This window comes from Podarcis gaigeae (assembly GCF_964106915.1).
Source record: "Podarcis gaigeae genome assembly, chromosome: 8".
Lineage (NCBI taxonomy): Eukaryota > Metazoa > Chordata > Lepidosauria > Squamata > Lacertidae > Podarcis > Podarcis gaigeae.
Window position 1 is genome coordinate 16,457,357 of NC_139684.1, and position 26,044 is coordinate 16,483,400.

At 45.3% G+C, this 26,044-nt stretch overlaps 2 protein-coding genes across 8 annotated transcripts in view; both read right to left on the reverse strand.

The window, feature by feature from the left end:
- LOC310849733 (uncharacterized protein) overlaps positions 1–8,652 on the reverse strand; it is a 30,010-nt gene extending 21,358 nt beyond the window's left edge. For 2 of the 7 annotated variants that reach the window (XM_083750378.1, XM_083750377.1), the window contains exon 1: positions 2,949–3,513. The gene's annotated coding sequence lies outside the window, so the exon portion shown is untranslated. Of the gene's footprint in view, positions 1–631; positions 1,662–2,728; positions 3,514–8,587 lie in introns of those variants that run through there. The other 5 variants (XM_083750376.1, XM_083750380.1, XM_083750375.1 and 2 more) reach the window with 4 other exon arrangements.
- Positions 8,653–18,804: 10,152 nt separating this feature from the next.
- The window catches only part of PEX14 (peroxisomal biogenesis factor 14), a 114,728-nt gene continuing 107,488 nt past the window's right edge, over positions 18,805–26,044 (reverse strand). The window contains exons 8-9 of the mRNA XM_083750279.1: positions 23,602–23,693; positions 18,805–21,332 (exon numbers count right to left, since the gene is read on the reverse strand). Coding sequence (XP_083606405.1) covers positions 20,858–21,332; positions 23,602–23,693 — 567 coding nt within the window. The 3' untranslated portion in view covers positions 18,805–20,857. The remainder of the gene's footprint in view (positions 21,333–23,601; positions 23,694–26,044) is intronic.

A 26,044-nucleotide genomic window follows, 5' to 3' on the forward strand; every position in this document is an offset into this window, starting at 1 on the left:
TCCCAGTGCGCGGACCGTGCTCCTGCCAACCTAGCAGTTCGAAAGCACGTAGATAAGCGGGAAGGTAAACGGCGTTTCCGTGTGCTGCTCTGGTTCGCCAGAAGCGGCTTAGTCATACTGGCCACATGACCTGGAAGCTGTACGCCGGCTCCCTCGGCCAATAAAGCGAGATGAGCGCCGCAACCCCAGAGTCGGCCACGACTGGACCTAATGGTCAGGGGTCCCTTTATCTTTTAAGGAAAAATGGGACATTCCAGGATCAAATCAGAAACCGAGGCGGTTTCTCTAAATCAGGGTCGTCCCTTGAAAATAGGGACACTTGGAGGGTCTGGGCTTAGCTGCCTGTGAAGACTGCAAGTTGTAGCTGCTGGTGGGCAGGCCTGAGGCTTATAAAGCCTGCAGGGGCCTTCATTATTATATTCTACATTTTCAGCTTCCAAGTTTATTGCAGGAAAAGAGTGCAAGCATGACTCTATCCAGTTTAGTTGCTTGCTTCCCACCCCCCACCCCCAGTTTAGTTGCTTGCTAAGGACTAGATAGCTCATATGCAATGCTAAACAAGGGATGGAGGAACCTGTGACCAAAGGGTGTTATGTATTGTTGTTACATTTGTACCCTGCCTTTCTCACACCGTCGAACCCATGGTGGCGGACGTGTGGTTCCCAGGTGGCCACCCATCCAGACTCAGGTTTTCTTAGCTGCAGCAAGGTGGTTGTTACCCTCACCAATAGTCAGCAGGGATGGGAACTGGAGTCTCAACAACTGCTAGAGGGCACCATGCTGAGAGATGCTAATGAAGAATGACAAATGAATCGTGTTTAATGACATTTCACAGCCCCATTCGCAAACTACAAATATGAAGGGGGTGGATTTGGGCCAGTTTTGTGGGGAGGCACAAAATTCACTGCTACTGTGGCAGAGCTACTCCCAGTGGCTATTATTTCCCTTTCCCAAAGTTCCCATATAAGCAATGCCTATGTCATAATGTAGTGTTAGTCCCACCACATAGTCTTCTGGGAATGCATATGGTGGCTTTGGGGAGCAACCCCTACCCAGCTTTAGACTCCTCCGCCCTCGAAGGTTGATGGATCAGCCTCTGGTTTCATCACGGTAAAGGTAAAAGGACCCCTGGCCGTTAGGTCCAGTCGCAGACGACTGTGTTTGCGGCACTCATCTCACTTTACTGGCCGAGGGAGCCGACGTTTGTCCACAGACAGTTTTTCCGGGTCATGCAGCCAACATGACTAAGCCACTTCTGGCAAAACCAGAGCAGCGCATGGAAAAGCCATTTACCTTCCCGCCAGCGCGGTACCTATTTATCTACCTGCACTTTGATGTGCTTTCAAACTGCTAGGTTGGCAGGAGCAGGGACCAAGCAATGGAAGTTCATACGAGCTTTGGCGTGGACAATACCACTGGGCAGACATCCATTGATACTTCAAAGTCTGCACAGGTTTTCTCTCTTCTCCTTGGCAAAAACATCATGCTCTAAAAAAGTCCTGAATAGGGTGCGTGGTCAGGCCAGGCTGGCTCCTGGTTCCCAAAGCAGCTGCTGCCGCAGCACATAAAATCCAGCTGGGCTTTCTCCTCCCCTTGGTCCCCCATGGCAGCGCTGGTGCTTCTTCCCCCCTCCCCGCTCTCTGGAGCCCGCCATGACTCGGGCAGCCGCAGAAGGGTGGCTGTCTCGGAGGAAGAACAGTCCAAACTGTAAGATGAAGTTCACGACAGCATGCACTGCTCACCGAAAAGCTGTTTCTCAGAAGGTTGCCTTACCATGTGTGCTGTATCCCAGAGCATGCTGCAGTTGGGCCAGTGTGCTCCCTTGAGCCCCAAACTGCAGAAGCCCCAAAGACAGAGACACGCTCATTGGGGAAATGGCGAGGTACATTCCATAGTTGAGCTCTGCCCAGCGTTGGTAGAGAGTGATGGCAGAAACCAGAGGCCTTTCTCCTGGGCATGGTCGGCCAATTGGTGTCAAAGAAGGATAGAACTTTCTTTATGTATGCTACAACAGCAGCAAGAATACTCAGTGCAAAGTACTGGAAGACACAGGATCTACCCACTCTGGAAGAATGGCAGATGAAGATGATGGACTATATGGGATTGGCAGAAATGACTGGCAGAATCCGAGACCAGGGAGAAGAGTCGGCGGAAGAAGATTGGAAGAAATTTAAAGACTATTTACAGAAATATTGCAAAATTAATGAATGTTAGAATGATGTCGGATAGAAATTAAGTGGTTTCCAGCTGTAACGCTTTAAGAGAATATGGGAAAAAAGGTTTAGAAATAGGTTTAAATTTATTGATAAGGATTTGCTGAACTAACAATTTGAATTGGAATACAAAAAAGGGAGGTAGGAGGAGGTCTGGGAAATAAGTTAATGAAAAATAAGTAATGGAAACCTTATGTGTTTTTAAATATTTTTATTTTTGTATTTTTGTTATTTTTTTCTCTTTTCTTTTTTCTTTTTATTTTATTACTATTGGAAACTTTAATAAATATTCTTTTTTTTTTAAAAAAAGAGAGAGAGTGAGTGATGGCAAACTCCGTGCTCAGGTTCTGTGGTTCATGGTGTCAGTATAAAAGCTGCCCTGTCCCTGCTCTCCCTCCAGGTCTTCAAATATTATGTCATTTAAATGGAAAAGAAGAAAAGGCTAGCAATTATAACTGCTTTAGGGACTTTCTTATACAGTATACCCTAAACATATCCTTGGAAATAGACATTACCTTCATGTTTTCTTTGGCATTTCTTCCTCCTGCCATCTTCCTCCCAGTCAGGTTGGCAGGAGGTCTGCAGAGCGTACAGGGAAAACAAAGAGCCACTTGGGATATGTTTATTTTCTGAACCTCAAAATAGGCCTCAAACAGTTACAGAGAGACCTTTCCTGAGAATCCTTAGAGACTACTATTTCTCTGGAAGCAACATCCATACACTGAAGGGTTTTACCTTTGCAGTCTTCTGAAAGAGGGGTCTGGAGGGTGAGGCGGAGGGAGAGGTGGTGGGCAAGGGGGAGGTCGCTGGGAAAGGAGAAATTTTATTTTTTCTTCCCAGACAGGAAAAGACTTTTCTCAGCCTTGAAAGTCTAGAAAAGAATAAGAAATGGGACTCAATAGTTAGTACTCTCTAATGCCTCTAAGCTCAAGAGGAAATCACCATCATCACAGAATGCAGATGCTGAGAGAAATCCTACTTACATGGCTATCTTCTTCCTGTAACAAACGCAAAATGATCCAACCATAGGAGCTCACCAGGCCTTTTAGCACTTTGATGACCAGCGAGCACGAGAGGGAGGTGGCACAATGGCTTCTGTAAATCTGGGGTTGTCCCTGGACAATAGGGACACTTGGCAGGTCTCCTGAGGTGCCCAGATGGGAGACCACCAGGGACCCCATGATATGGTATTTAGAATTATACAGACAAAAAGTACTATGTAAATAAATACATATATAGACAAAAAAAAAAAGTCCTGAATAGTATGGCACCCTACTTTTCTGGGGTGGGTGGATCAGAAAAAAATGTTTCAATAAGCATTGGAAAGTGCTTCGAGTAAAAGTTCCACTTCCTCATATACACATTTGTTGATGTCTTACCAGTGCTCTGGTCAAGCAGGTTATTGAAACAATACAAAAACCCACCCAAAAGTAAAAGCAAAAAAAGTGTGAACACAGCATTAATATATCTTTCATAGCACCTTCAGCTCCCCAGGGGGTGAGAGGGCATTGCCCACTGCTGGCATTGCCACTGCTGGGATGGCTGCCTTCCATCCCACCACAATGGCAAGCAAGATTTTGAAAGGGTTGTAAAGAGATCTAATTCAAAGCTATTTTCTCCTAAGACTCAAAACAGGGTATCCACAATATAAAAATACTGCTCCAGAATCCTAGTAACCCCCTCATCTTAATCAAAAAACAATGGGAGCATGACATAGACTATGAAATAAATCCTACCCAATGGAATAAGTAAAGGTAAAGGTAAAGGTACCCCTGCCCGTACGGGCCAGTCTTGACAGACTCTGGGGTTGTGCGCCCATCTCACTTAAGAGGCCAGGGGCCAGCGCTGTCCGGAGACACTTCCGGGTCACGTGGCCAGCGTGACAAAGCTGAAACTGGCGAGCCAGAGCCGCACACGGAAACGCCGTTTACCTTCCCGCTGGTAAGCGGTCCCTATTTATCTACTTGCACCCGGAGGTGCTTTCGAACTGCTAGGTTGGCAGGCGCTGGGACCGAGCAGCGGGAGCGCACCCCGCCGCAGGGATTCGAACCGCCGACCTTTCGATCGGCAAGTCCTAGGCGCTGAGGCTTTAACCCACAGCGCCACCTGTGGTCTAAATCCATCTCCCCTTGAAATTTATCTATAGATGGTACCTATTTAACTTATATGCAGAATTCATCATGCGAAAGGCTGGGCTGGATGAATCCCTAGCAGGGATTAAGATTGCCGGAAAAAAATATCAACAACCTTAGATATGCAGATGACACAACCTTGATGGCAGAAAGTGAGGCGGTATTAAAGAACCTTTTAATGAGAGTCAAAGAGGAGAGCGCAAAATATGGTCTGAAGCTCAACATAAAAAAACCGAAGATCATGGCCACTGGGCCCATCACCTCCTGGCAAATAGAAGGGGAAGAAATGGAGGCAGTGAGAGATTTCACTTTCTTCGGCTCCATGATCACTGCAGATAGTGACAGCAGTCACGAAATTAAAAGACACCTGCTTCTTGGGAGAAAGGCAATGACAAACCTAGACTGCATCTTAAAAAGCAGAGACATCACCTTGCCAACAAAGGTCCGTATAGTTAAAGCCATGGTTTTCCCAGTAGTGATGTATGGAAGTGAGAGCTGGACCATAAGGAAGGCTGATCGTTTTTGAAGAATTGATGCTTTTGAATTATGGTGCTGGAGGAGACTCTTGAGAGTCCCATAGATGGCAAAAAGATCAAACCTATCCATTCTTAAGGAAATCAGCCCTGAGTGCACACTGGAAGGACAGATCGTGAAGCTGAGGCTCCAGTACTTTGGCCACCTCATGAGAAGAGAAGACTCCCTGGAAAAGACCCTGATGTTGGGAAAGATTGAGGGCACAAGGAGAAGGGGACGACAGAGGATGAGATGGTTGGATCGTGTTCTCGAAGCTACCAGCATGAGTTTGACCAAACTGCGGGAGGCAGTGAAAGACAGGAGGGCCTGGCGTGCTCTGGTCCATGGGGTCACGAAGAGTCGGAAACGACTAAACAACAACAACAACACCACAGAAGTCGGCACTGATATATCAAGGAACCTCACCAAAATGCTGGAGAGGTTGTACCTCTACAGGCACATACCTCCACGTGTGGTGGGATTGCCCCCAAATCCAACGCTTTTGGACATCAGTCCTACAAGAAATATGCAAAGTAACTAAACGGGTATTAGAAGCCACCCTAGAACTGGCCCTATAGAATATTTTCCAAGACAATAACACACACTCACATTGCAGAGAGCTTATAACCCAGGAGCATCATAGCTAGACACTAGAGGGACCTGTCAGGAGTGAACATGTACCACTGGTACCAAACTGTATGGGAAACAGCCTTACTAGAAAACTTAAGCAACAAACTAAAGCACAGGGACAAACAAAAGTGGACACCTTCATCCCCTTTATTACATACACAGCCCAACAAGACAACAAGAACCCACCAAAAACATACAAATCAATATGGCTAACTTGACCCAACAACGCATGGAAATTGATTAACCTGAGTAGATGTGGCCATTAATTTCAATGAGTTGAGCTAAAAAAATGCCATTGTGTGCCTTGAGAATGAGCAGTGTGGACCCAATCTCTTCCAATGACTTAAATAGGCAAAAACCACCAAGGTCCATATATAATAATCAGCAGAGCTGTAAATATGAACATAACCATGATTTTAGGGAACTGTACAAGGATGTTTTGCAGGAAGGGGTACAAGTAGACACTACCATTTCACAAGCCCCTAATTTCTTTCCCCTCTCAAGCTTGTATGGGAGTCGGAGAAGGTTGACCCAGTCCAGAGTCAGGTAGCAAAAGGGTGCTGAAGCCCAAAACACAGTTCAGTCAGAAAACTTAATGAAGAGCTAAATTTGATATGTTCCAGCATCCTAATATATGTTTTGTGACACGCCCTACATATTGTTCATGATCAAGGGATTGCCACCTTCAAGATCTACAATACAATGGTACCTCAGGTTAGAGACGCTTCAGGTTACAGACGCTTCAGGCTACAGACTCAGCTAACCCAGAAATAGTACCTTGGGTTAGGAACTTTGCTTCAGGATGAGAACAGAAATCATGCCAGCGCGGTCTGGCAGCAGCAGGAGGCCCCATTAGCTAAAGTGGTACCTCAGGTTAAGAACAGTTTCAGGTTAAAAATGGACCTCCAGAATGAATTAAGTTCTTAACCCGAGGTACCACTGTATTTTAATCCAATCAAAACAGTGCTGAATGTGTCATGACCCCAGATGACCAGAAATTAAAATAGTGTCCTGGTGATGTATGACATAGGCAGGGCCAAATTTAGGTTTGATGAGGCCCTAAGCTACTGAAGGTAATGGGGCCCTTTATATGTCCAGCTGTCCTTTGTCAACAACAAATTGTTGCTGTTTTTTGTGTTGAATATATGGTAATTTATGGACCTAATAGGTATCTAAAGCCATTTTATTTGTTTTTTATCTTATACAGTATTTTGTAATGTAAATCCAGTTTTTTTCCCTTTATTTTTTGGGGGGGCCCCAAGAGAGTGGGGCCCTAAGCTATAGCTTGTTTATGTAAATCCAGCACTGGGCATAGGGTAGATCAAAGCTTAATTCTGACTAGGGCTGTCAGCCAATTAAAAAACACATCAGTTGATTAATTAGATTAATATTAGATAAGTAGTCAATTAACAAATTTGGGTTTAAGAGCAAAACCCAGTAGGTGAAGACAGCAACAGTCTTTACATTTTTAGAAGGATTCAATCATGTGTCACAGAAAAATATGAGTGGACTTAGAAGAGGCACCACTTTCTGCATGATAGCGTTCTCCAACACTGTGCTCTCCAGATGATTTGGACAACTCCCATCAGCCCCAGCCAGCACAGTGGCTGAGGCTGATGGGGATTTCATTCCAAAGCAGGCATAGGCAAACTCAGCCCTCCAGGTGTTTTGGGACTACAACTCCCATCATCCCTGACCACTGGTCCTGTTAGCTAGGGATGATGGGAGTTGTAGTCCCAAAACATCTGGAGAGCCGAGTATGCCTATGCCTGTTCCAAAGTATCTGGAGGGCACCATGTTGACAAAGGCCATAAAAGAAAGAAAGGGGAATGCCTCTTAAGAAAATAAGCTGGCAAGCACCATCTTAAGTACCTTATACCGGTAATTAGAGGCACTTTTTTAGTTGATTAAAAGGGACTTTTTGGAGGGAAATTAATGAACCTTACTGATTAAGACCACAGTCCTTTGCACATTTATGTGGAAGTCTAACCACATTCTGTGGGACTTGCTTCTGAATAAACCTGCACAGGATTCCACTGCAAATCAATTAAACATTGCACCACTAATTATAAGCTATCATTTTGGAAAGCGCAGGGAGGGGGGGTGTTAGGGGAGGAAATCTGAGCCTTAAAATTAACCTGGCACCATACATTTCTCCGATGTAGTCACTGCATCTCAGTCCTCCATCAATGCCCTAACACTTCCACGTTTCTGGCTCTTCTCTGAAATTTGGATGGGAGTGTGGGAGAGAATTACACCATATAGAAACATTTTCTCCCTGCTCCTTTGTTTTTGCTAGGAATCTTTCACTTCTGTTTCATGTCAGCAATTTGCCTGAGCCAAGAGACAAGTACAGGGACGCAGAAGCTCATATAGAGCAGGGTGGCTCCCAGCCACACCTTAAAGGTGCACAGTGCCCTAGCTAGCACCCTGAGAGGCGCTCCTCAACGCCTTCCTTGGCACAGCCATCCTTTTGGCACTGGCTGGGACTCCTACACTCAAACTGAGGCAAATGCAAGGGTTTTGCAATTTCTTGGGGAAAAGTGAGAGGCAGGCTGCCTGCGGGCTTCAGACAAAAAGAGCTTTTTGAGATCTTGTTCTGCTCTTAGCTAGGAAAACAGCTGCACTGCACAATCAAGAGTGTGGGGGTGGGGAATAAAGGAAAAATTGCCGACATCTTCCACTTTGAAGAGAGCCACTCCTAGAAAACATTTAATTTATGATACATGGTCTGGAAGATTTCATGTTGCTACTGAAGTTTCCCAAACTTGGGATGGGGGGGGGGGAATTCCACCTCCTGGATTAAAATTGGAGGCCCTACTTACACAAATATCCTACTTTTATATCCCATATTTCCTCCCAGCTGCTTAAATAAACATTTCCCTCCTTATCCTCACAACTACCCTGTGAGGTAGATTAGGCTGAGATATGCTGGCTGGCCCAAGGTGACCCAGGGAGGTTTATGATCTAGTGTGGATCTGAATCCTAGCTGCCCACTGGTCCTAATCCAACACTAACTATACCACACTGACTCTCAACTCACACCCCCAAAAATATACATTTGGATGAAGGCCTACCAGTCATTTAACAGAGACTAACCTTCTGTGCGTGTCCATAGGAGCCCCTTGTTATAGAACCACCTGCCTGTGGGAGAAGGTCATTTTAATTGGGAACACCTGAACCACTTTCCAACACAGGAGGCAGTGGAGGCTGCCTCTAATGCTGGTCCTACTCAGAGTAGACCTAGTGAAGTTAATGGTCATGCCTAACATAGGCCCATTCATGTCACAGGGTCTGCTCTGAGTAGGACCTCGGTTGGATACAACCCCAAAACATTGGATTTGCTTGAATATAACATTTAAACCATACTAGCAGTGCAATCAGATACATGCCTACCTGGTTTACTCCCGGGTAAACTGATACAGGATTTCATCTTAAGTGCGTTTCACTGATTCCCTCCCCGCACCCCGCTCCTTCTCCGAATCAAATATTTAAACTGAACTGCTTTTGTCTACTGGGGATCCAGTTTTTAATGCCTGTTCCAGTATTTTAACAATACCTTGGGGGGGGGCTACCTGTGGTTCACCCTTTCTCAAGAACGCCCATCTTCTCCGCTGCTTGTCCGCTGCTGCCTGTGCCCGTTTGGTTGCCTCTCCCTTTGGACCCAATCCCTTCTGGGAGAAGGGAGTAAGGCATGTGGAGGTCACTAACACCTCCTTGCTGAATCTGAAAGAGGCCAATCACAGCCAATCAGGAGCAGCAGAGGTCAGAAGGACCCAGGAACTTGCAGAGCGGCCATGGCATGTGCCTGATAATGAGAACTACCCACGACATCCCTGATCTACTTACAGAAAATCAGCTTTTCCAGCTGCTGGATCCAGCAAATTCTGCAGAGCTACGAGACGGCCGTGGGCTGGTATCTTCCCCATCCATTTCTTCTGCCCCTCGCCAGTTAAACTGCCCTCCCTGTGATTGGAAGAGTCTACAATCTGCATTATGAGGTCATCAACCATCATGGAGAGACAGACATAATATCAATCCAGCACTAAGATTTTGCCCATTTTGAGCTGGGGTTTAATTATAAGGTACTTTGGGAACAGTTAACTGGGGAAGGAGTGTATACATGGCAATAAATGAATATGCTGCAAAACAAAAGATCCATGAGCTATTTACCCATCCAAACAAGGACCAGCGACCCCACACTTGCTTAGCCAGGGATTCTATACCACAAATCCCGTGACTGGTGTGTTAGGGCCCACTACTGGGATAGCTTTACTATAAAGTAAACAGAAGCAGCAATGGGGACCATGTTAATCTGACAAAAGTATCAGAAATACTTTTTTTTAAAAAAATAACCAAAGCTGGTTGAACTTAAATACTTTATTCAGCCTAGGTGTGTAGGCTGTTCCACAATGTTCCACAAATCATACTTAATGTAGTTTAAATGTTAAATAGAAACTATTTAGTATATATAATATTATATATATATTACTAAATAATAATAATAATTCCCCACCCTTCACCCTAAGGTCTCAAGGTGGGTTGCAACAATTAAAACACAATGTTAAAAACAGATTAAAACAATTTACAATCTCAGAAATAAGGTGGGTCCTAAAAATTAGAGCACTCTCTCTAGGGCATTAGATTTTTTTTCTAATGCAAAAGAATTCCAATACAAATTAATTGACCCTGATTTAATCCCCCCCTCCCCAAAATCCCACATCACGGGTAGGTAGGTGGATAGATAGCTGGGATTCCTGGAGATAATCTCCTGGGGAAAAAGTTAATTACAACTTTGGAGCTTCCCAAATTTGAGTCATATTGTGAATCCAACAATTATGTTACTAATTCATTTTATGAAGCAATATTTTTAGAATTGTGCCACGGAGGAAAAACATATAGTAATATAGTAGTGGGAAATATTTCATCTTATGTCACTGATTATGATGAATTTCATAAGCTGGCTTGGGACCCTAAAGTCAAAAGGTGGGGTAAATATTTTTTTTAAAAAAATGGAATAAAACAAAATTAAGCGCACAAGTTCTGGAAACACAAATCAGAAAGCAAGTACTATTTCCTAACAATTGCAGTTGTTCTCTCCAGCACTGTAAATACTGGAGGCTCAGCTGAGTCTTTTTGCCACCTAAACCCCAGTGGGGCTGGTCGTGGCTAGAAACAGGAAGCTTTCTGTACATGCTCTAAAGCACTCTTTCTTGTTCAACTATTCAACTAGAAATAGTTGAATATCTGATAGACAAGGCAAAGATATGTACAATGTTATAACATGCAGAGAATAATATGTGCAAAGAAATCAGAGAGGGGAGCTGAGGGAAGTCCTTGGTGGGGGGAAGCGGGAGGGATGGAAAATAATGTAATTGATTATTTGGATTGATAACTTGGTATGTTGAAATTGCTTAATAAAAAAAATATTAAAATAAAATAAAGCACTCTTTCTTGGAATTCAAAATAAGCACAGAAACCATCAATCTCACTCTCTCACACACCTTTTGGAAGAGTTTAGCTAGCTACTTATTTTGGAAGAGAGGAAGAAGCAGCTTATTTCCTGTAAGGAGATTTCAAACACACTGTGTGTGTGTACACACATACACATACATACACACATACATATGTACACCTGAGAGCCCGAGCCGGGAATGAAGAATCCCAAGGCCATGCAATTGTCCTTGAATCCAAGACTGCAAGACTGAACAAGGACGGCTTTCCCCCACTTTTTGGCAGGGACTTTTTTTAAACAAACAAACTGAAGAAACGCTGAGGATTTAAGTAAACAGCAGAAGATTTATCTGACAGGCCAGCTAAGGAGTCTCTCTTCCCTCTCCCCCCCCCTCCCTTCACAGACATGGCTGAGAGTTCACATTGCCCAACTTCTCCAAAAGCAGCACCTCATCAATATACCCCCCCCCCCATGAGAGACACCCTGTCCAAATGCAACAGACAAAGCTCCCCTCCCAAAAAGAAGGCTGCTATTTTCTTGAAGGTGGCAAAGCGTGTGTGAGAGAGAGGGCAGCAAATTTGCTGCCCCATAAAATGACTCTTCACCCATCCCCCATTACTGATCTCCAGATCTCTGTAGTTACCTGAATAAAGCATTTTCACATGCAAAAAAATGGGCCGTAAATTGGATTATTATTTTTTTTAAAAAGGGCTGGTGTAGTGAGTAGGCTTTCTTTAAATTTCAGTCCTATGGATTTGGATGGGAGTTTCCATCAGAGAAAATGCATTTAGGACAGGTTTGCCTGGACCCTCTCCTCACATTCAGAAGAGGTTAAAACCATTTTCTACATGACCAATCATTTCAGAGCAAATTGAAACGGACACTGTCCTCCTCCACTGACCCCCCCCCCCCCGTGAACAGACACTGGACATCAATAAATACTTTTTTTAAAAAAAATAAAAAACAGAGTGATGCCAGTAATAAATTCGCATAACCTTCTTAAACTGTATTAAGATTTCCTCAGAAAGTTACCTCAGAAAGGAAAACTCAAAGGGTTTTCACAGAGGAAAAGGGAGTTCTTTATTACACAAGGATTGAGAGCCTTGTCTCTCCTTCACCCAAATGCACTTCTATGGACTTTATTTAACTTTAAACTCTTTTCTTAGAAGAAGCATGGGTTCTCCTCAGGACTCCATGCAGTTCTCTCAAATCACCTCATGAGGCAGCAAGCAAGAGAACCTCCAATTTTAGCACACGTGACGCTATCTTGAGTAATCATCCAAAGGACTACTTAATGCTCTTCAAACTTCTTTGTGTAAAGAAAGACCCTGACAGAAAAATCATAATGTACCAACTTATGAAAATATAATGAAATATAGTCTCAGTTTTCAGCATCTTGATTAATAACCCTCCATTGTTGTTGTTTAGTCATGTCTGACTCTTCGTGACCCCATGGACCAGAGCACACCAGGCACTCCTGTCTTCCACTGCCTCCCGCAGTTTGGTCAAACTCATGCTGGTAGCTTCAAGAACACGGTCCAACCATCTCGTCCTCTGTCGTCCCCTTCTCCTTGTGCCCTCCATCTTTCCCAATATCAGGGTCTTTTCCAGGGAGTCTTCTCTTTTCATGAGGTGGCCAAAGTATTGGAGCCTCAGCTTCACGATCTGTCCTTCCAGTGAGCACTCAGGGCTGATTTTCCTAAGAATGGATAGCTTTGATCTTTTTGCCGTCTATGGGACTCTCAAGAGTCTCCTCCAGCACCATAATTGAAAAGCATCAATTCTTTGGCGATCAGCCTTCTTTATGGTCCAGCTCTCACTTCCATATATCACTACTGGGAAAACCACAACTTTAACTATATGGACCTTTGTTGGCAAGATGATGTCTCTGCTTTTTAAGATGCTGTCTAGGTTTGTCATCACTTTTCTCTTCAATGCTTCTGTCATGTGAGGAGAGCTTTTACTCTCCCCAAAATCATACCCGCTTATGAAAAATATATATCCATTAACTTTTAACTAATTGATCCACATAGACTATTTAGTGAGGGATATATGTTTGTGACTGAACCTCCAAATGTTGCTGAAGAAAAGAGAAAGAGGGAGATATTATCTCAAAAGTCCTGCTTATTACCCACAACCCTGCAAAGTGTGAGTGTGTGTGTAGATTGCTTGTCCCAAAAGACAAGCTGCAAAACTACAAAAATAAAAGTGGGTTGCTGAGAGTTGGAGAAATCTCCTTTTCTAGAAAGGCCCGCTTCGTGCTCACTTCTGCCCCATTTCAAATATTTTTACCTTATTTGGATAAAATATATTATTTTTCTAATGGAAGGAAAGCTTCCCCCTCCGCTCTAAAGAGTTGGTTTCCCCCCTTCAGTCCAGCTGCCTGCCTTTATTAGGTTAATGTTTGCTCCCTTTAGTGGGGGATGAGATTATATTGGTAGTGTGTTCCCCTCAGCTGAGAAGCACAGCTAATCACACACAATTCAGGATTCCCATTACACAAGCAATTGCCCCTTGCTTGTCCTGTTTAATTTTGTTTCCGAGTTGCTTCCCCCTGCTACTTATTGTTTTTTTCCTGCCAGGGTCTAAGCCCAGGTTTTGTGGCAACAACAGTGGGCCATTTGATACTCTCCTCCCCACCCTGGTCACAGCAGCAGTGTTGTCAGGCAGAAAATCAACAGGTGCAGCGCTACTCCACCAACTTGGGGCACTTCACCACTCAGGCAGGGATGGCCAAGATGGTGCCCTCCAGACAGTGATTAGAGTGTCAGGCTAAGGCCTAGGACAATAGCTACTCCAGGTCTGTCAGGAAGTGATGCTCATTTTGAGAAGCTTGAGCAGGGCTGGCCCACCCATGAGGCAAGGTGAAACAACTGACTCAGGCAGCAGGATCCCAGGATTCTTTGCAGGAAGCCACAACCATTTAAAGTGGTATAATACTGCTTTAAATGGATGGTGCAGATGTGGCCTGGTTTTTTATATGAACCATGGAGAACAGGCCAGGCTTCATGGCACATAAAACTCTTCACTGGTGTTGGTAACACGCCCAACATCTGCCTGCAGCCCAGTTCAGCCTTGGTAGAAATAAGCTCCTGGCTGGTTGTAGAAATTGGCTGTCAACATGTTTCGTAAGATCTTAGGAAGCAGCCTTATACAGAGTCAGACCATTGGTAGCTCAGTATTGTCTACTCTGACTGGCAGTGGCTGCCCAGGTTTTCAGACAGGGACATGGCCAGCTGTACGCAGAGATGCTGGATTCTGCATGCAAAGCGGAGGCTTGACCCCTAAGCTACAGCCCTTTCCGTGAGGAATTGACCTGCTGTGTAGCTAGTATGTGAGAGCTTGTGAATTATGTTTCTTCGTCAATCATCAATTAAGAAGAAGAAACAAGTGCCTGGGAGGGCTGCTGCAACACAACCCTAGTTTCTGCAGAGCCAGTGTGGGGAAAATCCTAATCAATTGAATCATGCAGCTGAATCCCATATGGAAAAACCATCAGATAGGAGTGGTATTTATTATCGTTGGACATCACAGCATGTTTTTAAAAGCATTAAATAAGAAAAACAGCATGAAGTAGTATCGCCTCTTAGAATATTTCTTCTTCTTTTGCAAAGCCCCAAATCCAGTACTTATATTCCATTTGCTTTTGAAAGGAAATCAAGTAGCTAGGCCTGTTTGAGGAGCTAAAGTTAAAAAAAGAAATCAGAAGCCACTGAAGGCAGAGGGCCTAATAAACTCGCAAGGTACTCAGTACATATTTATCATGAAGAACCTCATGCATTCCAAAGCGTGATTTAAGAAACCTAAACTATTGTAACCTACTGAGGGAGTGAAATATTGAAGAACTCTTGATCATACATGCTGAAAGAGCTATCAATGATGTTGGGAGGCACAAGATAGCCTTTCAGTAGCCACAAGAGGGGTACTTTGCACTTCAAAGTAGTTTACACAAACATGTAGGTGGGTGCTCCTGAACTGAGTAACCATCTCTCAATCTAGTCTACCTCTAAAGGTTGTTTTTTTAGGATAAAATAGGAGTGGGAGGACAAAACCTTGCATGCTGCCTCAAGTTCATTAGAGGAAAGGCAGGATATAACAAATAAATAATAAATGTAACAAATAAACAATGCACAAAATAAGATAAATATAGCAGCAACAAACCTAAAAAGAATTAATTAAAAAAATTCAAGCATCATAATTAAAGCCCCCAAACCTTACCAGACCAAGACTGTCCATTCTGTAGTGTTAGAAAAGGTGCTTTCCCCCCTCTGGAACCAGAATAATTAAGGACCTATAGCATGGGTAGGCGAACTAAGGCCCGGGGGCCGGATCCGGCCCAATCGCCTTCTAAATCCAGCCCGAGGACGGTCCGGGAATCAAGAGTGTTTTTACATTAGTAGAATGTGTCCCTTTATTTAAAATGCATCTCTGGGTTATTTGTGGGGCATAGGAATTTGTTCATTCCCCCACCCCCGAAAAAAATATAGCCCGGCCCCTCACGAGGTCTGAGGGACAGTGGACTGGCTCCCTACTGAAAAAGTTTGCTGATCCCTGACCTATAGGCTCACAAAGAAGAATGGCTAGCAACTAAAGGCCAGGCCTTTGAGCCTTTTAAAGCTTAAAGTAACAGGCCCAACAGGGAAGAATCTATATAGGTGCACGAGTCATAGCTACTCCTTGCAGATCAGGTCATATGGAATAATTCAGAAGTCCACACAAGCAGGCTTCACTCATCACTCAGATGTTGAACATATGTTTTATGAAGAGAAGGTCTGGGGTATAATCCCATGGGGAACCTGCAGCCCTCGGGATATGATTAGACTACAACTCCGATCGGCCCCAACCACCAGGGACAATGGGATAATGGGAGGTGTAGTCCAGCAATATCAGAAGAGCCGCAGGTTCTCTGGGAACACTGGACATAAGAACATTAAGAAGACCCACCTGCTGTGTCTTGTTCAGCATCCTGTTCACATAGCAGCCAACCAGTTGCTGATGAGAAGCTCAGAAGCGAGACCTGAGTGATTTCAAGCACCTGGCATTCAGAGGTAGAACATAGGCACTGTGGCTAGTAGCCATCCATGGAATTGTCTAAACCTCTTGGTGGCTATCACAACTTCATGTGGCAGCAAGTTCCATAGGTTTCGCTACACAGTGTGAAGGACTTTGTGTGTCCTGAATTTCCAAGCATTCAGCACAATTAGATGTCGCCGAGTTCTAGTGTTATGGGGGGACAGGGACGTTTCCTCTGTCCACTTTTTACATACCTACCCATAGTTCTGTACACCTCTATCATGTCTCCTTCTACTTACCTTTTCTCTAAACTAAAAAGGCCCAAATGTCATAACCTTTTCTCATGGAGGAAGATGTTCCACCCCTTCATCAGATAGTGTGGCATGTTAAGGCAGCTCCCTACCCTCCCATTACAATTAACCATCTTGGGACCCTCATGGGAAATTTTCCCAAGATGGAGAAATTGAAAGGTCCTCAGCCCCTAGTCAATTTTTTACCTGCTATTAACTAATTCACCCCAGGTAAGCGAACCAGAGACTGAGGAGAGTTCAGAGGCTCCTTTCCCAAGATAACTATGAGATGTGGTCACTAACTGGATTTTGTATGTATAAAAGCAATGCTTTTTTTCCTTTAAAAATGTTTAGGGGTATTCTCATTTTGATTCAAGAAAACCACCATTTTATAGTTCAAATCCAGAAAAATAAATACAGTAAATGGACAAAAATAAAAAGATTCACAAAATGTTTAAGGGTGTGCGTAGTACCCCCAGAAAAAAAACTGTATTTGTATTAAAGGCTTTCAACCAAGGAAGTAAGAACCAAAGTCTTTCTCCTAAAAAAATTTTTTAAAAATCCCTGTTTAAATGGTTCTTTGGTACCTACTATCCAGTGGAAACAGTAGGAGCAAAATTATCCTGTTTGTATTGTAAACCTCGTAAGTCACCCTTTTCAAATAATTCCCCAACATAATTTTCCACATTCTCCAAGCGACTGCCGCTGTCCAAGCAGCTATTTTCAAATCCTTCTATGTATATAAAGTGGGCACTGACGGGACAATGCATTTTCATCATGAGACCTTCTTTGCGTTCTGGTCCTGTTGTTTCCATCTGACAAAAGATTCTTGGCTTGTGAGAGACAAAGCAGGGCAGGCGGGGGGAATCTTCTGAGAAAAGCTTTTACTTTCAAACACCCTTCAAAATTTGCCTTGTTTTAGCTAAATGTAATGTTCTTCATGAGCGTTAAAAGGAGAGAGAGGGAGGGGGAGAGAGAGAGACTCCTGGGAAAGATATTCGTCCATTTAAGGAATGAGAAATCACTGCATTCAATAACAGGTCTAAATACAGTCATGGAAAGGTCCCTTCTCTCGCCCCATAAGCATGAAAATGTCACCGTGTACCAGACACAGTGGGGGAAAGATCCAGGAATCACTCATTTCTTTTAAAGAGGGCAAATAATTCTGCTAAGTGAGGACACTGCTAAATTTACGTGTGCTGTACACAAAACTTTTGAAGTGCTCCCGGGCCACAAAGGAAGTAGCTTCACTATACCAAGGAATATCACAAATGGTCCCTGATGCTCCTTGCTTCTGGAGAGATGCAGTGCTGCGTGTCTTGTGCACTCGTGGCAATTAAAATTTTGGGAAGGGACCACAACTGAGTGGCAGAGGCAGACAGGCTTTGCAATGCGGTCAGTCCCGGGCATCTCCAGGTAGGGCTAGGAATGTCCCTTCTTTGAAAACCCTGAAGGACTGCTGCCAACCAGTGTAGACAATACTGAGCTAGACAGACCAATGCTTTGAATGGGTATAAGGCCTGTATTCCTGTGATTTAAGGAAAAAGTCATAGCTTGGTAATAGAGAGCACATATATATGCCATGCAGAAGGTCCCAGGTTCAATCCCTGGCATCTCCAGTTGGACCCTAATGTGCCTGCGACCCTCAGAGAGTGACTGCCAGTCAGAACAGACGATCCTGGGCTGGACAGACAAATACTGGTATGACAGTTTCCTACAATTCCTAATTTTGTGGCTGTATGAATTATTCAAATCCAATTAAATTGCAATACTGTTCTCTATGGCTTTCTTTTTTTTAAAGTTTCCCCCTACAATTTATTGTTAGGTTCATAAGTTGTGAAAAGGAACAATACCTAGCACAGGAACCTTAGTCCTCCACCCAACGAGAATCTTATTTGTCACCCCCTCTGTCCTGTGAGATTTCAGCAGGCGTCTGTGACAATATTTTCAAGGTCATTTTCACTGATGTAAGCGCTAGAAACTTGTTGCTTTGTTAGCAGTCGTAACCACTGGCATACCTATCCTCCATGGGCTTGCCTAATTCAGTACAGAGCCATCTAAGCTTGTGACCTTAGCCTCACACCTTGTGGAAACTAGTTCCGTAGGCTAATTGTGTGAACATAAATAAATGTTCCCATAAGCAAAACAGGAGATCAATTCTTCTTTAAAAGAGTACAAAAACTGCCTGGAACCTCCTCACACTAATCAAAATGAGGTTAAATCACTTGAACAGTTAAAAACGAAAGTCAACTGTTTGGACCGTGGAACACAGTTGCAAAAAGCGCATTTTCAGAGGCGATAATAAGGAGGTAGCTCCATGTCCCTTGTCTGAGCTGCTCCTTAAGTGAAGAGTGTGGAGCTAATTGTGGTTTGGACATGAAATCTGTTTACTTTTAAAGATATTTAACAGCAGCGAACTACACTCCTTCCCCGACTTTTCTTTTTTCCTAAAGAGGATTCGGTTCTGGAATCCATCCTACCTCTGTTCCCAGCTGAAAACAGGCAGGCGATTTCGAAAAATAAACTACAGCCATAGCAGCAAAGCGCCCGGCGTTAAATAGTGGTAACTCATATTTATTACAATTATATACAATCATATTTTATAGTTGGATTCTATACATGATCACACGGACAAGCACATTTTTTTCGGTTTCGCCTCTTGGTGAGGATGAGGAGGCAGTGAGAGACCCGAGAGATGTTAGTTAACAGGAATCGAGGCTCTTTTAAATATCTATCTATATATTTTTCCTCTCTTTCTTTGAATGAAAAAGTGAACAGAGACCGGACATCGCTGGACCATTTACTCCACCCAATAAGGCAGGGATGTGGGTTGAGGACCTTCATAGCCCTCCATGATGTTTTTGGGCTTCAGTTCCCATCAGCCCCTGTAGCAGCAGCCAGTGGTCAGGGGAGGATGATGGGAATTGTAGTTCAGTGAAGTTGTACTCTTTCCCATCCCTGCAGTAAGGCAAAAGTGAGGTGGGCAAGAGGGATGGGGGGGTGGATGCGGGGAGGAAGGGTGACACAGGTGCAAGGAACAGGCCTCCACACAAAGATCGTAGACTCTGCCTGGCACATCTGAGGGGCCTCCTTGTTTCCTTTGTTCAGGCCCAATGACTTGGAAAAGGCATGGGGAACCTCTGAACCTCCAGGTGTTGCTCAGCTCTTATGCTGGCTGGGGCTGACAGGGGCCTGGTGTTCAACAACACCTGGAAGGAAACAGCTGCCCCATCCACTGTTTAAACCAGTCTTCATAAAAGTCAGAGCAGCTACTCATGCAGAGACATGACAGGGAGCTTCTTTTCTGGACAGAGCTTCCAGCTATCAGGAATGGGAAACCTTTGGCCCTCCAGATGTTGCTAAAAGCCAACTCCCATTGTCCCAGACCATTGCCCATGCTTGCTGGGGCTAATGGGAGTTGTAGTTCAGGAATGTCAGGAGAGCTCCCCAAAATGGACTTAGAAGAACTGAGCAGTCAATGGTCATGCCAAGGACCTATACTGGAACTGGGAAGGAGACAGAAGGGGAACTGGGCTCGGTACCTTTTCCTTCTTCAGGGAAAATCATGAGCTTGCTTTAGGCATTTAACAGCAAGGAGAAATGAGGACTCATGAAGAAAGGGAGAAAAAGAGGAGTAAAGGATGAGAGAGAGAGGAAGGGGGAGCAGCAGAGCTAAGCCTCAGGCACAGGACATTTTTTTTGGGATGGGGCAGGAGATGTTAAGAAACTGGGCCAACAACCCAAGCCTTCACAGAATTGCTCCCTCTAATGTAGCAAATCACTCTGCCAGCAAACATGCCACACTATTGTTCCCAAAACACTGTCTCCCATTCTAATCCTACTCAGTGGAGACCCATGGGAATTAATAGGCATAATTAACTTAGGCCCATTAATTTCTGTGGGTCTACTCTTAGCAGAACTTAGCTCACAACCCTAGGAAAAAGAGGGAGTTAGGGGATCTTCAGAAGACAACCGCTTTGTTCAGAAATGAAATGGAAGCAAGAGAATCTGGGAACTCCACAAAAAACATTTGCGTTTCATAAAAGGTGGGGATGTTTTTTCAATCTGTAACTGAACTAGGGGGTGGGGAGGAAATAGGTCACAAGAGGGAGAGAGATAGGTATCCCCCCGTGGCTGTGGGGAGTCACTCAGAAGGCAGTAGCCCCCACGCTTTGTTTGCAAAGGGGATGTTAGTCGAGTTAGATGGTTGCCGGAGAGGAAGAGAGTTTAGGAACAGACAGGATGGAACCTGAGTCCATCGTTTGATATTTGGATTTGTGTTATGTTGTCAGCAAGGAGGCCCATTTCTCTGGCTGCGGTGTGGGCCGAGTGGCAACCAAGCCCCTTTCGGAGGTGCAATGTGGGGGAAGAGTGGCTTGTAGCGTGAAATAAAGGGGAGCCACTGGAAAGCGGAACCAGCGGGTGAGGGGCTGCTCAGACCTTGGCCCACAGGCTGCTTGGTTTGCAAGATGGTCACAACGCTACTTGTGTTGAATCACAGAGGCGAGACGGGGAGAAATCACTGGGCAGGGAGAGAGGCCTGAGGAACAGAGCACGGCCAAGAGGTACGGAGGGTGAGGGTTGAGCAGGTGGCACCCCTCCCCAGCCGCACTAGTCAATTTCGTTCTCATTGCTGGCTCCCTCGGGCCTCCGTAGCTTGTCGACTTGCTCGTTGATTTGCCCATCACCTCCTCGCCGGTCCTCCGTCTGGACGTCCACACATTCTTCCTCGTCTACATGGCTGACATCGTCGTCTTCGTCCTCTTCCTCTTCCTCCTCCCCCTCCTCGTCGCCTTGGCCCTCCCGCTTCTCCTCCTCCCCTTGGACCTCCATCCGGACCTGCCCCTTGAGGTCGATCAGCGCCTCACCCCCTTCCTCGGGGCCCAGCAGGTGGCAGCTGACCTTGGGCCCTTCGGGGCTGTGGTTCTCCTTCACGGGCGAGGAGGAGTTGGACTCGTTGCTGACGGGGGAGATGTCACTACTGGTGTTGTGGTTGTTGGTTACGGGGTTGGAGGGCGAGGAGGGCTTCACCGGGATCTGCCAGGATGGGATTTTAGGCGCAGATGGAGAGGGAGGGAACTGCCTCCTGGGAGGAAGGGAAGAAACAGAGCAGCTTAGATCCAGCTCCGTGACCTGCTGAATTGCTACTCGTCCATAAAGGACCTAAGAAGAGCTCCTGTTCTCACAGCCGCCAACCAGATGCACCAATGAGAAATTCACAAGCAAGACCAGATCACAAGAGTGAGTGATTCTTACCTTTGTACAGTAGGCCACCTTCCAGTCATGCAAATGCCAGAGGTTCTGCAAACACACAAACCCCTCTCTCTATCCCCCATTCAGGCAAGCAAGAGGCATTATCAAAGTTCAATGACATGTTCCAGCCAGGCATAAATAATCAAGAAGTGTGCACAGCAAGGCCAGTGAGGAAGCAAGGCCTGGAGAGAGGGGGTGCCAGAGGCCTGGGTGCCAGATAGAGAGGCCTGGAGAGGCTGCATTTGTCCCATGGGCCTGAGATCACCCCCACACCTGCATTCAGGAATCCTCAACAGGCTTCCATGGCCGGCTGTTAACCCAGAACACTGTGTTAGTCACTATTGTAGGCTAGGAGCTGTTTCTTAGACAAGCCCTATGTAGTGTCAGGGACATGTAGGGATTTCCAGAGGTGGAATGAAAACGAGAGGATGTCTGACCCTCTTGGCAAAGCCTTTCCCCCTTAGCCATGGAAGAAACCCCGTATCGGAAACGTCCGCCACCTCCTCTGCATGCAAACGAGCAAACGCTCCGCATTATTCACCAGTATCGTAAATGCTATCAAGAAATTCAATTTGGAGGCTTTTCTCCTTGGCTGCGGTGTCACGGCCTCTTGCTTTGCTGCAAAGGGAGGGCTTGAGCTGGCTGGTTCTGTTTATTTATTTTAAGAAATATATTTTCCAAAAGCACTTATCTCCACAGCTGCATTAATACACACATATACACACACACCCCAATGTCGACAATGAATTTCCTGTTAATGATGAGATGTCCCTTTGCGGACACACAGACAAGAGCACGGGTGTCCTTGTTTGGCTCACCTAGCAATTGCTGGCAGCAACAGAGCACTGGAGTTCTGCATGAGAAATAGGTTTAGGCCAGGGGGGAAATCCCAGGCCCGGGGGCAAAATGTGGCCCCCTGGTCCTCTCCGTTTGGCCCTTGGTACCCTCCCCAGGCCACACCCTCTCTTCCTAGCCACACCCCACACTGGCTGTGCTTTGTACGCTCCTTGAGTGTCTCTGCCTGGCTGGAAATGTGTCCTTGAACAGTGAAAAATGCCTCTTGCTTGCCTTCATAGAGGACACAGAGTTGTATGTGAGTGTGTATGTACAAACCAACCTACTGCACAAAGGTACATCCATTGCTCTGCCCACTTTCGCCTCTAGCCCCACCCACCACTGGCATGTGGCTCCTGGAAAGTTGCCCAGAAGGGAATGTGGCCCTTGGGCTGAACAAGAATCTCCACCTCTCCTTTAGACATACAGTGCATCACCCCACATATCCCAATGGTTGTTTTTTTAAGAACCAGTGACAGCAGTGAGGGGGAGGGGGAGGAGGCAGACTCTGAAGATGCTAGATTCATTAGCCAGCTCCTAAAGTCCAGCTCCCTCCCTGAATAGAGAAGGGCCTGGGACCAGCTATGCCTGGTAGGGCAGCTCCAACTATTCTTGGACTGGGAAGGTATGACAGCAAGAGTTCAGACATTGGCATCTGGATTACTGCAATTCACTCTGTGGGGCTGCCCCTGCCCTGGAAACCACAGCTAGTACAGAATGCTGCAGCACAGGAGCGAGAACCCTCCTCTGCTCCCACTAAGTCCTGCTCAGAGTAGACCCACTAGGTGGCATTGAACTAGGTTTTATTCCGAGCAGACCCACTGAAATTAATGGACCTCACTTCATGTTTTCAATGGATCTAGCCACTGAAATTAACAGGCCTAAGATAGTCACTTGTGTCTATTAATTTCAATGGGTATACTTTGAGCAGGACTAACACTGGATGCAACCCCTATGATTTGTTAATCTGTTGGTAAATCACTTAGAGACTGTTTTGGTATCAAGCAGTATATAAGCACAGGAAAAAAGAATGACAGGTTTGCAGAGAGGCCCAGTGGGTCTGTGGGTTGCATTATTGAGAAATTGGCCCCTTAGAACTTCCTCCAACAGGGGGAGAGTGTTGTTGTGTTTGAATCCTGCTTGCGTGTTTCCTACAGGCACTGGGATGGCCACTGAGAGGGAAGAGGATGCTGGACTCAGATGGGCCATTAGCCTGTTCCTGCTGCCAGTCTCTCCGTAGGTTCTTTTGGTTCTGTATTATTGCATACCTGTTTAGAAGCAGCCCTTTTAACGAATAAATCTCCGACTTCAGCTCATTGATATTCTGAGATTCCAGGATCCAGTTAGTGGACGTCGTGGCCTAGGGTGCAAAGAGGAAGTCTTGGTCAAAGGCAGGTGAACTCAGACGTGCACTCTCCTCAAGAGAAAGTATCCCAAGAACACAGGCTCTCAAAAGCATTTCCGAGGACGGCGTTGTTTGTCTTTCAAAGGAATCATAAAGGTTGCAGGCAGATGTTTCCGCCACAACAGCTAGGAGTTAGGGGGCAGCACATGAGGACAGGCCTGCCTAGATTTTGTTTTAAAATAAACAATTTTTATTGAAGGCCAAAGAGGGAGTGAAATGAGATAGTGGAACTCTGGTGAGCATAATGGATGTACGAATTTGTGCATGGAATTACCTTGAGCTCTCCAACCACAGGACTTTTGCACCAGGATCTGCCTGGTGGATTTTTTTTTTTTTGGGGGGGGGTGTTTTTAAGGTATACCCTGCAAGCCTGCCTGCCCGCCCTTAACTAACCCCAAAATGTTCTAACTCATAGTTTTCTAACCATAGCAACAACAGTAAAGGGCTTTTTGTGGGGTGGAGAGTTAGTATCCCTGACCTTGCAATAACTCTGGCATAACTGTAACCAGTTGTCACAAGTAGTTGCAGTGCAAGGCTCAGGGGTGAAGGAGGCAACAGGTTCTGCCCATAAGCCACCATTTTGCCACTGAGGAACCTGGGGACCTTCTGCATGCAAAGCAGATGCTCTACCACTGAGCTACAACCCTTCGCTTAAGACATAGCAACATACAAGAAGCTGTTTTATACTGGATTGGATTGAGTCAGAAAACGGATCCACCTTTCTCAGTACTGTCTGCATTGACTGGAACCAGCTCTCCAGGGCCTCAGATCAGGGACATCCCATGGAGATTGAATCTGGGACCAACTGCAAGCAAGACAGGTGTCCTTCCACTAAGCTATGGTCATTTCCTGATCCTCCGGGTTCCAGAGTGTGTTTGTGTTTTTAAAGAAGGGGGATCCTGCAACTCTGAAGTCCATCCATGCCTGGTGTAATCCTTGTATGGTCTCGGGGAGGGGGGGAACGACACCCAGCCCTACCTGGAGAATGAACCTTGGGGCCTTCTGCATGCAAGACAGGTGCTTAGCCACTAAGCCAAAGCCATTCTTTCATCCTTGGGCTTCAAGTTGTTGTTTTGTTTTAAGTGGTGATCCAGAAAGTCCATCCATGCCAGGTGTAATCCTTGGATGGGCTATCTAAGTCTCAGCTCATATCATCTTGCTTGGAAGCGGCTCCCAGCTGCTGCTGCTGCTGCTGCTGCTGCTGCTTTGGCAGCAACCATTGCAGCCTCCCCCCCCCCCCCCGCCCTAGCCTGCCTTTCTGGCAGTGACAGGCTCAGCTCCATAGTAGCTGACAACCCAGGCACAGATGTGTTCCCCAGGGAGGCTGCCACTCCCTGAGCCTCTGAGGCAGCAGGGAATCCACAAGCCACCGTTTTTGGCTCTCGCTCTCTCGGAGCCCTTTGAAAACTGCAGAAGCACATTAAAGGAGCAGAGAGTGGTTTCCACTTGCTGGCCTGTGCAAAAGGGATTCGGATTTCCAAAACACATATGGTGCCAGATGCTGCAGGATTTAAGAAATAAAAACCTGACATCTGGGGCTTTTTAAGCCAGCTTCTTTTAAACAGCCACAACAACAAAAAACAAAAACAAAAACCCCAGAAACAAAAGTGGTAGAAAATTCAAGACTACACACACACACACACAAACAAATGAATGTAGCAGGCTTTTCTTTTTTTCCTTTTAATTACTTAAAGCCCTTCTTTTTCATTTTTTACAGCATGTCAGCAGGAGTCTGAAAAGCCGACATAAAAACTTAAAGAGCACAGCTGAAAAAACTATGGTTGGGGTTTTTGTTGTTTTTAACTGCTAAAGTTTAGGGAAGACTTCCCCAACCTGGCAGCTTCTAGACGTTGGACTGCAATTCCCAAATGCAGCCAGCATGCCCAATGGTCAGGGAGGATGATGGGAACTATAGCCCAACGACATCCACCTAAACTTTGGAACTCCCTGCCTATTGATGTACACTGTACACTTTTCAGTGCCTGCTTGAAACGTTTATGTTTAGGCAAATCCTATCTGGACACACAGAATGCTGACATGTTCTTTTCCTCCCTACTGTCAATTGGTTTTTAAATAAGTACTTTCAAATGCCTTTCGTTGACTAATTTTTTAAAAACAAACAAATGTAAAGCACTTTAAGGTTTTGTTGCAATCTAGTATATGAATGCTATGAAATGGAAAAAAAATGCATACATACACACATTGTTTTGTATAAACAGCAGCACGTGTCACTATTTTCAGAGGAGGGCTTTAGAAAGAAGAAAGAAGAAGAAAGAGGGAGGAGGAGGAATCTTGAAAGACTCCCC